The sequence below is a fragment of the Oncorhynchus keta genome, chromosome 29 (genome assembly GCF_023373465.1).
Source record: "Oncorhynchus keta strain PuntledgeMale-10-30-2019 chromosome 29, Oket_V2, whole genome shotgun sequence".
In the NCBI taxonomy this organism is placed as follows: Eukaryota; Metazoa; Chordata; class Actinopteri; order Salmoniformes; family Salmonidae; genus Oncorhynchus; species Oncorhynchus keta.
In genome coordinates, this window is record NC_068449.1 from 37,795,769 (window position 1) to 37,812,879 (window position 17,111).

Below are 17,111 nucleotides of genomic sequence, written 5' to 3' on the forward strand. Positions count from 1 at the left end.
CAACATCTAGCGGAAAGCATTCCCAGAAGAGTGGAGACTGTTATAGCAGCAAAGGGGGAACCAATTCCATATTAATGCCCATGATTTTGGAATGAGATGTTCAATGAGCAGGTGTTCACATACTTTGATGGTGTATCTGTGATCAACAGATCCGAATTGGATCTGTATTCCCAGTCATTTGAAAACCCATAGATTAGGGCCTAATTAATTTATTTCAATTGGCTCACTTCCTTAATGAACTGTAACTCTGTAAAATCTTTGAATTGTTGCATTTATATTTTTGATCAGTGTATAATTTAGGTCACCTGCTAAAATAATCTATTATAGCAATCTAAAAACACCAAATTTTGCCCTTGGTGGGATGAATATACAATGAAATCCATGTAAGGTACAATTCAACATTAGAAAACGGCCTCCTTGGTCCATGTGCTGAGATATAAGGGACAATTCTGTATTCTTATTCATCAGGATGACTACATATCTTACTTACTGACTTTGTCCCCATGGGGACATTTTGTTGCAGTATCATGTACACGTTTAAAATGGCGTTTAAATACAGTAGAAAACAAATTGACAATACAACATTCATAACAGTTACATACCAATAAAAAGAGACTAGCCTGCTGGCCTTACTGGGTCGATAGGACCATTAGCCCGAGCTGTTTAGGAGGGATATCACACCTGGCACAAATGATTCAATCGAATGTATTTATAAAGCCCTTTTTCACATCCGCCGATGTCACAAAGTGCTATACTGAAACACAGCCTAAAGCGCCAAACAGCAAGCAATGCAGATGTAGAAGCAAGGTGGCTAGGATCACCATGCGCAATGCTGTCTAGTTCCGTATTTTCGGCCAGGGGGCACCCTATACCTGCACTACACCGCTGCTGTTACGACAGTGGGCGGCAGCATCGGCCTCTCCAACCCGGCTCTTTAAATAAAATGTAACTCTTGCAATAACACTTCTGACAATCTCTAAGTGTTTGAGAACCATATGCTTTTTTTTTCTCTCTTCTCTCCTCCTCATGGAGCCCATGCACATGCCATGTGATAAGTTGGATTTTGTTGGTCTTTACTTCCAAATGTCTATGTAGCTAAATAATACAAAACACAAAACAGATTAAAAAGTCTCAATTGCTTTACTGACAATAATGCAATATTAAACTAAATCTGATGTTCAGATCTACAAATGTTTTGACATATTACATGTTATCAAGGGTAGTTGTGATCCAGGAAAGTCCAGCATACTGTAGATGAGCAGCCGACATGTTGATGACACAATTTACTGTAAACGGTCAAAAGGTAATGCAGTAGCACGGGAGTGTGCAGCGCTTCTCAAATGTAAAATGTATGCGTTTCCACACTCTCGTCCTAATAAATGTCACACTCAAGAGAATGCCCTCAAAGAGTGCACTCGGAGCATGGGAGTGAGGAGCGCAGTAGTATTGAGAAACACCCCGAGGTTGTCCAAAAATAGAAGAGCCAGAGTGACCATAGGAGTTGGCAAGGCAGCACAAACAGATCTGGGACCAGGCTATTAAAGAACTCCCTTAATAATTGTAGCTGTAATGACGGGCATGCATTGTGTCTGACGGCTGACTGACATGACAGCCCATTACCAATCAATAATCATAAACGGTTCTGATTAATATGGAAGAACATCACACACAGGTGAACACAATATAAGCTACAAATCCAAAATACAGTCCACTGCCAGCTTTACAAAGGGGTGGATATTAGCTTTACAGTGGAGATTGACAAAACAAGGTTATTTACATTTTACAGCACAATATCTTTTGGTGGTGTTGTGAACGCGCCCCAGTATGGCCCTGTTAGGAGAAATCCGCTTGAACACCTCTCCAACTGCTAATTACTAGTGGGAAACTTGTCTATCATCCCTGAGCTCAGACTTCTCCCACATGCTGACCTCTGACATCACATACTAAGAATATGACCTCGATAACATACAATTTCAGCACTTAAACGCAAAAAACATTATTTATGTAAATAAATCTGTTTTTTGAACATTACAACTTGTTCACAAGCATGACAGCTGTACTTTTTGTTTATGGTTGACACCGCTTGTTGGCTATTCTCAACAAGTTCAAAACACTTGAACGCATCCAACTGGTATTTACGACTTCCCAACTGCTAATTACCACTTTTCTAGTTGGTTATGAACTCAGTATTAAAGTGGAGCTGAACTTCCTTATTTAGCCTCGGTTTCAATTCTCATCATTCAGTAAATGCAACTGAGAACAACATCTGGGTTATGGAGGCATGTTTTGATGTGGGTGTCTCTTGTGTGTTCGAATGAGGGAAGTGTTTGTACTTTCACTCTGACAAAACAGTACAGTTACTGAACCTTCTAGATCACTTGAAACCATCAAACCAGAACTTGTATCTGGAAGTAGCCTAGACTAGCAAGCAAACTAGCTAGCAAGCTTCAGCTGGTCCCAAATTGGTTTGACTTTGTATATCCTATTGTTGGTGCTATTTTTATTTTCAGTTGTTTTAAAATGTACCCTTTTATTTAACTAGACAAGTCAGTTAAGAACAAATTCTTATTTACAATGACGGGCTAAACCTGGATGAAAAATGGTACATCATTTTAATATTGCACACCTTTTAGTTGCCTCAAATGCTTTCTATATATATTAATTTCTACAATTTAAAAAATTGACATTAAGTAATTGAAATCTGGCAGTATTGATATTTAAAAATATTGTCCCATGTACCTTGAGTAATTCTAACTAGCCTCTTAAAGATATTGAATGTCAAACCAAATTGACCATGGCATTGTGCTCCAAATTGATGATTACTTGGGGGCAGGATAAAAAAATAAATAAACCCTTCATTCCATGACACACCATTTTTTCCCAAATCATCTCATAAACCTGTTATGGACGAGACTGACTTCAGGAGCGAAATGATCCCATTTCCACTTCATAGTCAATTTTGACACTAGAATAAAATGTTTGACTCATACCGATGCAACACCAGCCGTCTTTTAAAAAGGATAAATTCCTTATTATGTTCAGTTGCTCTTTAATAATCCATACTGAACAACATTCACCAGGGAGGTTTAGCACCACAAGCCTTCATACATTGGTGTGAAACTTAATAAAAACCAGGCAGGCAACAAGAGATTAAACCATCCAGTCTTGTAGAGCCAGAGCAGAGCCAGAGCATCGTAACTCAAGTCAACATCTTTGTGCCATTGCTGATTAAAGTCCAAATGGGAACGGAGAGTCCCTGCCCCGAAGAGATTTGATCACAAGTTCCTGTGTAAAAGCTTGCCAACTGCACACATTATGAAGGTGGAAAAGAGGTTCCAGATGTACTTCTGCACAATATTTAAGCATTCTAAACCATTATGGAGTAGCATGGTGGGTGGATGCACGTTCTGTCAAGGAAGACTTGGATGAAAATAAATGGGATTTCTGAGATACAAAAACAGTGAAAAGGAGAAAAAACACAAGTACATATTAGATTATATGGAATATATCATAAAATGAAATGCACAAAACACAAGCGGTATATAATTTGTTAAAACATGGGATTAACGCACAAAGAGATTCAATAAACACTAAAGAAATGCATAGCATAAAAGTGGCAAAAAATGTGCCATTTCTACTGCACTCCATACCTATACCACACCCAATTTAATTGGTTCATTAGGGCATGCAATGGAAAATGAGCATTTTAGATTGGACAAATTTGGATAAACCCTGCCTGTTCCAGTCTGTTCTCTTCAAAGGATAGATAATGAACACAACCCTAGTCTTGGGAGTGTACAGTAGCACCTCCAGTTCAGGAGTGCTGGTGGTGAAAGCAGAGCACTCCCGGTGAAGCAGAGGGAGAATACAGGAAGTACGACGTCGCGTCGCTAGGGCTCTCTGTAAGCGGTCTGCTGTAAACTCTACTGCTGCCAGGTCTAATATTCATAAAGCATGAAAGAGTAAGAGTGGTGATCTAGGATCAGTTACCCCTGCTCATGTAATCTTATTTATTATGATCTAGAAGGCAAAACTGATCCTAGATCAATACTCCTATTCTGAGGCGCTTTATAAATATGAGCTCGGGCCCCGAACCGGGCTGCTTCCCCAGCCCCGCTGCGTCTCCCACGGGCGTTAGGCGGCATCTGCAGTTCCCCTCCAGCCCTCTAGGAGTCCTCCTCCTCCTCACAGTTGCCAACCACCCTCTTTCGCAAGACCTCCTCTGGGTAACCCGGCCCTCTGGCCTCGGGACGGCCCACTGGAGACACTCTCCTCCAGACCTCCTCCTGTTCTCCATCTTCATCGTCCTCATCATCCTCCTCTCCATCGGCCTCCTGCTCTTCCTCTAGCTGCTGAATAAGCCTGGCTTGTTCCATCGTCTGTTTCTCTGGAACAGGAAAGTGACAAAAGCAATGTGAATAACAGAACATGACAATAACAAATATGTTACATTATATACTCCATGCCATTGCTCCTAAATTAAAACATGTATGCATGCATGATTATGAAGCTGGGTCACAACTTAGGAAGAATACAAAAAAAAAGACAAAATGTCTGTTCTCGTAAGAAATGTTTATGATAAATGATTACATGTATTCTTCCTCTATAACTTCTCTAAGAGTTCTTGCTTAATGTGTCGGCACATAAACAGTGCTACATACTTCGCAAAGTTGCATTTGCATGAACATGGATTCGCTGTCATCTCATACTCACTCTGGTAGTAGTTTGGGGAGTTAAATCGTCGTGATGGGAAGACAAAGTCAGCTATGAACACCAGTATCTGGGAAGAGAAGGCACAAGGGAGGCTGGTGAGGTTATCGAGGAGAGCAGACTTGATGTTACTGTAAGATATTGATCTCTTGCGCCCGTTGCCTCCAATTACATCCAAAGTCATACATTGCTCACATTTTGTATAGGTGGCCCACTATGGAGGGTATGCACATACTACTAAATAATACTTTGTCAGATGCCTTTCAGGACACCTTACATTACAAGTACATTCAAATCAAAGTGCAAGTAAAAGCCATCAAACAAAGACAGAATACATAGGGATCACATATCAAGGGGTATGACTTCAACGTACCAGTCCCAGGGCTAGGCCAGAGAAGAGAGTGGCCAGTCCAAAGATGATGTACGAGCCCCACACTGGAATACCCAACTGCTCTGTCAGGTAGTTATGGCAACGCTGGAGGGGAAAGGACAACAGGAACGCAATAAAAAGGTAAGTTAAAGTCAAATGCAAGTCAAACCACCCTGACCATGTTTAAGAATAACATTCTCCTAAAATTGTTCACAAATCATGTGAAAATTTGTCCCAAATGGCAGCTATTCCCTATATGGATGCCTTCAGAAAGTATTCACACCCCTCAACTTTTTCCACATTTAGTTGTTATAGCCAATATGTCAAATGGATTCAATTTAGATTTTTAGTCACTGTCCTACTCAATACCCCAAAATGTCAAAGTGAATTTTTCTAGAGTCTATACATGAGGGTGATGGAGAGAGAACCCGCAGGTTGTGGAAATTCAAAATACTGCATTTTAGATAAGCCGGGAGAACAAATACAGCCTATAGCTCAAGTGTCAAACTCAATTCAAATGGATTAAATTCACAACACCCAATAAAGTCAAAGTGGAATTATGTTTTTAGAAATATGTATAAATGAAATAGAAATGAAAAGCTGAAATGTCCTTAGTCAATAAGTATTCAACCCCTTTGTTATGACAATCCTAAATAAGTTCAGGAGAAAGAAAAGGTGCTTAACAAGTCACATAAGTTGCATGGAATCACTGTGTGCATTAGTGTTTAACATGATTTTTGAATGACTACCTCGTCTCTGTACCCCACACAAAATACATTATATGTAAGGTCCCTCAGTGAATTTCAAACACAGATTCAACCACAAAGACCAGGGAGGTTTTCCAATGCCACGCAAAGGGCACCTATTGGTAGAATGGTAAAAATATATTATAGCAGACACTGAATATTTCCTTGAGCATGGTGAAGTTTTTAATTACACTTTGGATGGAGTATGAATACACCCCGTCACTACAAAGATACAGGCGTCCTTAACTCAGTTGAATTGGTCATGAATACTAAGTGTTATGTTTGGGGCAAATCTAATACAACATATTATGGAGTACAACTCACCATATTTAAGCATAGTGGTGGCTGCATCATGTTATGAGTATGCTTGTAATGATAAGGACTGGAGAGTTTTTACAGGATAAAAATAAACAGAATGGATCTCGGTACAGGCAAAATCCAAGAGGATAGCCTGGTTCCGTCTGTTTTCCACCAGACACTGGGTGATGAACTCACCTTTCAACAGGACAATAACCTAAAACACAAGGCCAAATATACACTAAAGTTGCTTACCAATATCACTGAGAATGTTCTTAAGTGGCCGAGTTACAGTTCTGAATTAACTCTGCTTGAAAATCTATGGCACGACATGACAATGGTTGTCTAGCAATGATCAACAACCAAATTGACAAATATTGTACAATCCAGGCGTGCAAAGCTCTTAAGAGATTTAACTAGAAACACTCAGAGCTGTAATCACTGCCAAAGGTTATTCTAACATGTAAATGAGATATTTCTAGATTTCATTTTCAATACATTTGTTAACATTTATAAATACATGTTTTCACTTTGTGATTATGGAGCAGTAGGTGTAGATTGGTGAGAATTACATTTTGAATTCAGGCTGTAACGCATCAAAATGTGGAACAAGTCAAGTGTTATGAATATTTTCGGACCAGAACCCTAAAGGCCTTGTTCCAAAGTGTGGTACAAATGGGTTCTAACAGCACGCAGGGAGAAGGCAACAGCAGGACTCACCCTAATGAACATTGACAACTTGAAGAGAGCTGACATTGTGTTCATCCTGCAGAGAAAGAAAAGGAAGAAAATACCTTTTAGACTTTTTTTTTTATTGAGAATCTAATAATAAACAGCTAAAAACAAAACTTTAACCAGGTTAAAATGTCAGTGGCTGACAGAGGGAGAAATAAGCATGATTTGCATCCCAAATGGCACCCCATTTCCTATATAGTGCTCTACTTTTCACCAGGGCTATGGTCAAACGTAGTGAACTATATAGGGAGTAGGGTGCCATTTGGGTCTGTTGGTTGCATGTCTAAACCTAAAACTAAGTGGCAAGTAACTACCAGGAGAGGTTGGAGTGTAGTATTTGATATTTCCTGTGGTTCTGAAGTGTAGTGTGTGTCACTGACGAGAAGAACAATTGTGGTTAAGAATGAGTAAAAATAAGATGTTGTCTTCATGAGATGGCTACCATACATTTCCATGTAGAGTCATCTACCCCTATATCACATACTGGGTACAGGTCACTCATGTTGTAGCCTTAAATATCTCAACAAACCTTTTAGACCGAAACTATAAATACGTATGAAACATCCTTCCTCTAAAAGCAGTCACCAACCTCTGAGTCAAGATCACTTTCGCAGTCAAAAAGCAATTCTTTTTTTATTTGTTATTTTACATTTTAAACATGGCTTAGAAAAAAATTGTAAGCCTATGCACCATTAACGTAACAAAAACAGCAGCCCTTTGCTGTATTCTTTGTCAGTGCACTTGATTTAGCCACAGCTCTCGTGGTCCGGTCCGCTGTGTAGGCGGGCAAATTAAAATAGTTCAAAGTGGAACACTTTTCCAAAGCCCTTCGCACCTAGTAGGAATCAATTGCACTACCGCCAAGAGCACAAAGATTGGGGAAAAAAAAGAAAAAAAAAGGTACACTAAGATAGGCAGAAACTGCTTCTCCAATAGAAATCCCCAATCACACTTGTAGGCGATGTCATGGCGACGGATAGCTATGCTCAGAAACACGTCATCGGGTCTAAAGGTCATCTCGCGCCGAACTGCACAGGCTGTCAAACCAAAAGGCACTCCTTTGATATAAAGTTGTTTAAAACCAATTCTAAAGGCCACAAGCAGTTCGCAAGGTAGGGTCGCCACTAAAGTTAGTTATCACAGCCAAAGTCTTAATCCCTGCCTGTTTCTAAAATGTTGCTTCTTAAAATCTGATTTTAAAACCTAACCACACTGTTAGCCTTATGACTAACCTTATATTAAGACCAAACAAGATTTTACACGATAGAGCCAATTTTTACTTTGTGGCTGACAACCGGAAAATAGCCTAAGCAGAAAATGACGCAATTATTCCAAAACTGCAGCTCATTGTTGGAACACAAATCACGACTTCAGCCAACCAGTCCATTTTGAATTTGTGATAAAACTATCATTTGGCAAGGAATGAAGCTTGTGTATCTCGTCAGTTAGATACGTTTTTATAACTAGGCTTTTACCTCTGTAGGCGCAGAAGTAGAGGGAGGGTGTGAGACACGGAGGGAAAGGGAATTTAGGAAACATAACTCTGATGCTTGGCTTATATACTTTTTGGTCCCTCAAATGCATATGTACAAATGGAACACTAGAGTCAAAGCAAATTAACTTAGTCTCCAAGACAAACTTTCAACCAAATAGTTACACAGTATTAGATTTTTTTTTTTTTTTTTTTAATCTCTGGTTAAAGATTGAGTTGACGTCAGTTTGAGTACTCAATTACTCATGCCCATCCCCATCTCGAGTTGACCTTTTCATTACATTTCAGAAAGATCCAAGAAGGATTTTGTTTAAGTTTCACACAGAACGACCCAGTATGGAGTAGAGACTGACGATCAAACCATCCACTCACATGAAGGAAGATGGTCCAAACCAGGAAGAAACCGGTTCAATGCCCTGCCACTTCTTCTCATCAATAAAGCTTAGGAAGTCATCTTTGGTGCGAGCCCCCTGGTACCTCCTGAACACACCATCCTTACAGCTGATTCACACACACACACACAGACAGTTATCATAGAAATCTAGCATACAATTGAAAACAGGTTAACAAGCCAATAGTGGCACTAACCACAATAAGGACAGATGTAGTTTATTTGCCTATTGCACCACTAAGCTATATGGTTATATATTTACAGTTCTACCATTGAAAATCATTTACTTTTTTATAGCAACATAGGAAGCTAGTGTCTAAACTGGGCGTAGGATCACAACAGTGGCAAAAAAAAGAGACATGAGAAAGAAACTAACATTTTAGCTTCAGACTTTGTCTGGGAAGACATCTAACAGCCTCTCACATTCCAGTGAGGGTTATAAACTGAAATGATCACATTTACTGGTGAGGGCAGTCTACATAGTGGTTAGTTGGCATGCATCTGTGAGAAGAACAGGATATGAGACATACAGCAACTTCACGAAACGGAGAGAAAACTTACTGGTAGATGGTCGGAAGTGAAGTGATAATGAATCGTCCACTCAAACCTAAGGTGCGGGTGGGGGAAGGAGAGCAGAATGTTAGTGAATAGGACTTAATATATATATAATATGACTTTCTCTGAATGACACCAATATCTTGTTCTTGACTAATATTACAGGTATACAAAAACCTGGTAATATTGGACTATAGCTAGATAGAATGACATGCATTGTCTACACTACAAAACATAGTGGGTGTTGTGGGAAACAGCCAGGGCCTTAATACAAAGCTCTCTGACCCCTCCCTGCCTAATTTATCTGTGAAAGGAGTAGGGTGCAGTTACCCATAGACAGTGATCTTGGGTCAGTTTAGCATTTTCCCTACTAATAGTTAAGGTTAGGATTGGGGGGTGGAGAGCTGATCGCAGATCTGTACCTAGGGGAAACTTAATCACAGAGCTCTGTGAAACCTGAAAAGGGAAGTAATTGACAAGCAGACGGTCGGGCAGGCAGTCAGCCAGGGAAGGAGAGTATACATACCAGGCTGTTCAGTAACATCCACTTTCGCTATGTTGACACCCATGTCCTCCCCCCAGTCGGCAAACTCATTCCACATGGGCTGGAGCTGCTGGCACGCCGGACACCAGGGGGCAAAGCTGCCGGGGAAGAGTGAATTGAGGCCAAACATTGGCATGACAATAACATTAGCTAGACCATTTTCAAACAAAATAAGCTACCCAAGATTCAATGGTAGCAGTTGTCAACATGTTATGCATGATCAACATTAGCCATATCTATGATTGTAAAAAGATTTTAAAATCAGAGTTCTTCATATGGACACTGAAGCATACCTTAGCTAGGTCAACACAACCTATCCCATTCATTGAAGCTAACCACCTTTAGCTCCCATGGAGGATAGTATCTTCTGGCTGGGGAGTTTTGTTAAGAGCCCCAACGCTCGTAATGAACGTTAAAAATGCATCGCTTGCGGTTCGGTTTTGGAAACATACGAAACGCATCTTTCATATTAGCGAGAAATAATTACTTCATACACACCATTATAGGGTTCCCACATGGACACATCTCCATGTTACAGTGCTTGTTTATGAAAAACAGAGGCGGCCACCTGTGCTAATTAGCGGGCTCCAAACACCTGTGTGTAAGTAACTGGTGAAGAAGTGTAGTCCATCAACTGGAGGCACACATAGCATATGGATCTGTGCAAAACTACTACAGTAAGGATATCTTTTTTAATTTGAAAGATTATTTTGGGCTGATATGAAAGCATAAACCATTGAACTGTAGTGGGTTCACTTAGAAATGTCCTTGTTTTTGAAGGAAAAGCACTTTTTGGACATTAAAATAACATCAAATTGATCAGAAACAGTGTAGACATTGTTAATGTGCACCGGGGCCTCCCACTCTTTCTATTCTGGTTTGAGACAGTTTGCGCTGTTCTGTGAAGGGAGTACACAGCGTCGTACGAGATCTTCAGTTTCTTGGCAATTTCTCGCAAGGAATAGCCTTTATTTCTCAGAACAAGAATAGACTGACGAGTTTCAGAAGAAAGGTATTTGTTTCTGGCCATTTTGAGACAGTAATCAAACTCACAAATGCTGATGCTCCAGATACTCAACTAGTCTAAAGGAGGCCAGTTTTATTGCTTCTTTAAATCTGCACAACAGTTGTGCTAACATAATTGCAAAATGGTTTTCTAATGATCAATTAGCCTTTTAAAATTATAAACTTGGATTAGCTAACACAATTGGAACACAGAAGTGATGGTTTCTGATAATGGGCATCTGTATACCTATGTAGATATTTCATTCAAAATCAGCCATTTCCAGCTACAGTAGTCATTTACAACATGAACAATGTCTACATTGTACTTCTGATCAATTTGATGTCATTTTAAAATGGACAAAAAAAAGTGATTTTCTTTCAAAAACAAGGACATTTCTAAGTGACCCCAAACTTTTGAACGATAGTGTGTTAAAAAAATAACGTTTTGCTAGCGATGATTATTATTGATGTTTCTAAAAGTTAAAATACAGTGTCGGATTTGTAGATCACATGCAGCCAACCGTGGGAGAAACTAACAGCTGAAAATCCTACGGAGAAGGATTTTCGAGAGCTATACATTTTTCATCTGTAAACTCTGCATTTCAAATAACAACAGTCACCTTTTTCAGTAAACAGAACAGCTAAAAGCAAGCTATACAGTGTTGGTTTACAATTGTATTGTTTACAAACAATGAAGTAAAACAAGCATGTATATTTTAGATTTTAATGGCGTTAACCAATTGAACTAAAGTTATATTCTTCAAGAGTCAATGGATATATAGCTACCATTAACTTAAGTTTAAAAAAAAATTGATGTAGCAATCTCAGATTCTCTCAGAATTTGCTGCTTCAAGTTAAAGTAGTATACATCTCATCTTTGTGAGTGTAAAAATCAAGTGTGAATAGTATGTGTGGTCTCAATGAAAAATGCAGACCAGTGCTGCAATCTCGGTTGGAAATTCCAAAAATGTAATGGCATGGGTCCCCATAGATTTTGTTATAATGTTTGAGTCACTCAGATAGCATAACACTGCATAAGCCATAGCAAAATGTGTAGAAATGCAAGAAAATGGCTTTAAAAACTGCACATTACTCTCTGCCCCATGACAAAATTACAGGAAATTAGCTTGAAAACAGCAGTGGCCAAGAGGGTGTCTACATTTTTTTGTATGGTGCACCCCACCCTCACGAAGTTTGCCACCTCTGCTTAAAGAAATCCTAGTGGAAACACTGCTAATTCTATGTAGACGCCGAACAACAATACTCAGTATCCAGCAGCTGAACGCGAGCTTTCCACCTCATTGGACCTGATTATCGTGTGTTACTTGAAAGCATTTCATTTAGATTCCTAGCTGCAAGCCTATGCAACAATGTAGCTATCTTAAGCCAAGGCTACGCTAGTTTATCAAGATCAGAACTAGGTGATTAGGTGTGGTCTGAAAATCAACACGTGCCGATTCAAGACTACAAAAAAACGGGACTATTGCCGAACAACGTAGCTATATGACTAGCTAAGCAGTTAGCTTAGCATGCTTGCTAGCTGTACTTACAATTCAATCATCCATTCCCCTGCCAAGATGTCTTCCCAGTTTCCGTCAGTGATCTCTTTGAGGCTACTCGGTTTGGCCAAAGCTGGCTGCGACGTCAAGTAAATAACCAAAATTAGTGAACATGTTAGGAGAATCGATTTTGATCGCAAAGGTAAAGAAGACAACATAGCATCGCCGATTTTATAATCCAGCAAGGGCGCCATGTTTAGGTCAACTCTTCGTCGGTCGTTGCTAGTTACCACAGTCACAAAGTCATAATTATGGCTAAACCCAGCCTATTTATACAATTTATCTTCTTAAAATCAGATTTGATCCTAACCTTAACCACACTGCTAACATTATGTCTAACGCTAAACAAAAAACAAAAAAAATTGTTCACGATATTTTGACTTTGTGGCTGTGGTAACTAGTGGCAACCCTCTACTTTTTATTTTTTTGCATTACACGAATATTGTACAAACCAATTTAGAAACCGGGTGGTTCGAGCCCTGAATGCTGATTGGCTGACAGCCGTGGTATAGCAGATCGTATACCACGGGTATGACAAAACATTTATTTTTACTGCTCTAATTACATTGACAACCAGTTTATAATAGCAATAGCCATGGTATATTGGCCATATAACACAACCCCTCAGACCTTATTGCTTAAATATGTCACACATAACAACAACAAAAAGCCAACATAAAAACATTCTACATAAAACAAGAGACAAAAAATCCACATATATTACGCTATGGACAAGTCACATTTTGACAAATACTGTAGGCACATCTTTGATAATTTGATATTTATATATGTTAGGGATGTTATATAATATTGTAAATCAATTAGATAAATATATATATTTTAAATTACCCATGAACTTACCCATGAACATTTTTCCCAATAAAATGTAAAAATGTACAATATATTGGCAGTCACTGTGCGTGTATGTACAATAAAAAAGAATATCACATTTGGTAATGCTTATAGGTTTACTCGTCTTATCATTAATATATATGTTATATTTGTCCAAAATATTTCACTATGCAAACAATCAAAAAATAAATGCTCTATTGTCTCGTTTTCCAACTCACAAAAGCTACATTCCCTTTCTACATGAATACATATTTAGAAATAAGACAATTACAAAGATAACATCTGTGAAGGATCTTGTAAGAGACGTATCTTACTTTATCAGTTATCAAATATTTATGTGGATTAGTCCACGCTCGCTGCCATTTCACATCAAATGAAGATGTGCATTGGAAAATTGCAGCAAGGGTAAACGTCCTGTTAATAATTTATCTGACTAAATTGTTATTACATTTCTTATCTAATATATTGATGCCATTCATTTCTACACTATCACTTTAACTTCAACCCTATACAGTTCACATTGACAACTCTTTAATGTCACATTAAAATTCATGATTTGGTGTTTTTTTATTTCGTAGTTTAGATTTTTTTTCCAATGCTAAATATTTGAGTTTGTTGCATAGTCCGCTGCAACTTTTGGTCACGCGGCAAGCAAATAACGTGTTGCCTTCAAGACCTCAACGTCGTAAAATCATCCGTCCATGCTTTATCTATACCACTAGCAGGTGGCACTTTGAGCGTGAAATCACAAGCTCTGCTGGCCAGCTTCTGCGTAGCAACCTAGCTGTGCCAAAAGCCCTGGTCAATTCAATTCAAAATGTATTTGTCACATGCACTGAATACAACAGGTGTGGACCTTAAAATGCTTACTTACAAGCCCTTAACCAACAATGCACTTTTAAGAAAAATACCCCCAAAAATAGGAAATACAAGTAACAAATGATTAAAGAGCAGCAGTAAAATAACAATAGCGAGTTACTAAAGTGACTATTCATAGATAATAACAAAGAGTAGTAGCAGCATAAAAGGGGGGACAATGCAAATAGTCTGGGTAGCCATTTTATTAGATGTTCAGGAATCTTATGGCTTGGGGGTAGAAGCTGTTTAGAAGCCTCTTGGACCTAGACTTTGTGCTCCGGTACCACTTGCAGTGCCGTAGCAGAGAGAATAGTCTATGACTAGGGTGGCTGAAGTGTGACAATTTTTAGGGCCTTCCTCTGACACCGTCTGGTATAGAGGTCCTGGATGGCAGGAAGCTTCGCCCCAGCGATGTACTGGGCCGTACGCACTACACTCTGTAGTGCCATACCAGGCAGTGATGCAACCTGCAACCCATCAGGACGCTCTCGATGGTGCAGCTGTAGAACCTTTTGAGGATCTGAGGACCCATGCTATATCTTTTCAGTCTCCTGAGGGGAATAGATTTTGTTGTGCCCTCTTCACGACTGTCTTGGTGTGCTTGGACCATGTTAGTTTGTTGGTGATGTGGAAACCAAGGAACTTGAAGCTCTCAACCTGCTCCAATACAGCCCTGCCAATGAAAATGGGGGCGTGCTCGTTCCTCCTTTTCCTGTAGTCCACAATCCTCTCCTTTGTCTTGATCACGTTGAGGGAGAGGTTGTTGTCCTGGCACCACACCGTCAGGTCTCTGACCTCCTCCTTATAGACTGTCTCATAATTTTGGTGATCAGGCCTACCACTCTTGTGTCATCGGCAAACTTAATGATGGTGTTGGAGTCGTGCCTGACCGTGCAGTCATGTGTGAACAGGGAGTACAGGAGGGAACTGAGCACGCACCCCTGAGGGGCCCCCATGGTGAGGATCAGCTTGGCAAATGTGTTGTTAACTACCCTTAATACCTGGGGCCTGGCCCGTCAGGAAGTCCAGGATCCAGTTGCAGAGGGAGGTGTTTAGTCCCAGGGTCCTTAGCTTAGTGATGAGCTTTAAACAATGCTACCTTATCTTTAAACAATTCTACCTTATATAATGTTACTTACCCTACATTATTCATCTCATATGCATACGTATATACTGTACACTACATCATCGACTGCATCCTTATGTAATAATGTATCACTAGCCACTTTAACTATGCCACTTTGTTTACTTTGTCTACATACTCATCTCATATGTATATACTGTACTCGATACCATCTACTGTATGCTGCCCTGTACCATCACTCATTCATATATCCTTATGTACATATTCTTTATCCCCTTATTGTTAGTTAGATTACTTGTTGGTTATCACTGCATTGTCGGAACTAGAAGCACAAGCATTTCGCTACACTCGCATTAACATCTGCTAACCATGTGTATGTGACAAATAAAATTAGATTTGATTTGATTTGAGGGTACTATGGCGTTGAACGCTGAGCTGTAGTCAATGAATAGCATTCTCACATAGGTGTTCCTTTTGTCCAGGTGTGAAAGGGCAGTGCAATAGAGATTGCATCATCTGTGGATCTGTTGGGGCGGTATGTGAATTGGAGTGGGTCTAGGGTTTCTGGGATAATGGTGTTGATGTGAGCCATGATCAAAGCACTTCATGGCACTTCATGGCTACAGACGTGAGTGCTACGGGTCGGTAGTCACTTAGGCAGGTTACCTTAGTGTTCTTTGGCACAGGGACTATGGTGGTCTGCTTGAAACATGTTGGTATTACAGACTCAGACAGGGAGAGGTTGAAAATGTCAGTAAAGACACTTGCCAGTTGGTCAGCCCATGCTCGGAGTACATGTCCTGGTAATCCGTCTGGCCCTGCGACCTTGTGAGTGTTGACTTGTATAAAGGTCTTACTCACATCTGCTCCGGAGAGCATGATCACACAGTCGTCCGGAATGCATGTTTCAGTGTTACTTGCCTTGAAGCGAGCATAGAAGTTATTTAGCTAGTTTGGTAGGCTCGTGTCATTGGGCAGCTCTCGGTTGTGCTTCCCTTTGTAGTCTGTAATAGTTTGCCAGCCCTGCCACATCCAACAAGTGTCGGAGCCGGTGTAGTACGATTCGATCTTAGTCCTGTATTGATGCTTTGCCTGTTTTATGGTTTGTCGTAGGGCATAGCGGGATTTCTTGTAAGCTTCAGGGTTAGAGTCCCACTCCTTGAAACCGGCAGCTCTACCCTTTAGCTCAGTGCAAATGTTGCCTGTAATCCATGGCTTCTGGTTGGGTATATACAGTATGTACAGTCACTGTGGGGACGACTTCATCGATGCACTTATTGATGAAGCCAGTGACTGAATTGATGAACTCCTTAATGCCATCGGAAGAATCCCAGATCATATTCCAGCCGGTGCTAGCAAAACATTCCTGTAGCTTAGCATCTGCTTCATCTGACCACTTTTTTTAAATTGACCTAGTCACTGGTGCTTCCTGCATTAATTTTAGTTTGTAAGCAGGTATCAGGAAAGCCTAGAACGGCCCCCAAAATTATAATCGGACGGACCTTTTTGGGCTCTATAATGTGTTTATTTGATCATCTTGGCCATGTTCTGTTACGATCTCCAACGGGCACCGCCAGAAGAGGACTGGGCACCCCTCATAGCCTGCTTCCTCTCTAGGTTTCTTCCTAGGTTTTGGCCTTTCTAGGGAGTTTTCCCTAGCCACCGTGCTTCTACACCTGTATTGCTTGCTGTTTGGGGTTTTAGGCATGGTTTCTGTACAGCACTTTGATATATCAGCTGATGTAAGAAGGGCTATATATATATATTTGTTTTTAATTTGACCTTTATTTAACCAGGCAAGTCAGTTAAGAACAGATTCTTATTTTCAATGACGGCCTGGGAACAGTGGGTTAACTGCCTGTTCAGGGGCAGAACGACAGATTTGTACCTTGTCAGCTCGGGGTTTGAACTCG

The 17,111-nt window shown here is 40.0% G+C and overlaps 1 protein-coding gene across 1 annotated transcript; it reads right to left on the reverse strand.

Annotated features, from left to right (window-relative positions):
* Positions 1 to 1,121: 1,121 nt before the first annotated feature.
* LOC118362823 (thioredoxin-related transmembrane protein 1) lies at positions 1,122 to 12,651 on the reverse strand. Its single transcript, XM_035743457.2, has 8 exons — positions 12,396 to 12,651; positions 9,823 to 9,938; positions 9,303 to 9,348; positions 8,723 to 8,851; positions 6,844 to 6,889; positions 5,084 to 5,185; positions 4,714 to 4,780; positions 1,122 to 4,387 (listed from the first exon to the last, which is right to left on the reverse strand). The coding sequence occupies exons 1-8, from the start codon at positions 12,596 to 12,598 to the stop codon at positions 4,167 to 4,169; spliced, it is 930 nt and encodes a 309-aa protein (XP_035599350.1). The 5' UTR covers positions 12,599 to 12,651; the 3' UTR covers positions 1,122 to 4,166.
* Positions 12,652 to 17,111: the final 4,460 nt, after the last annotated feature.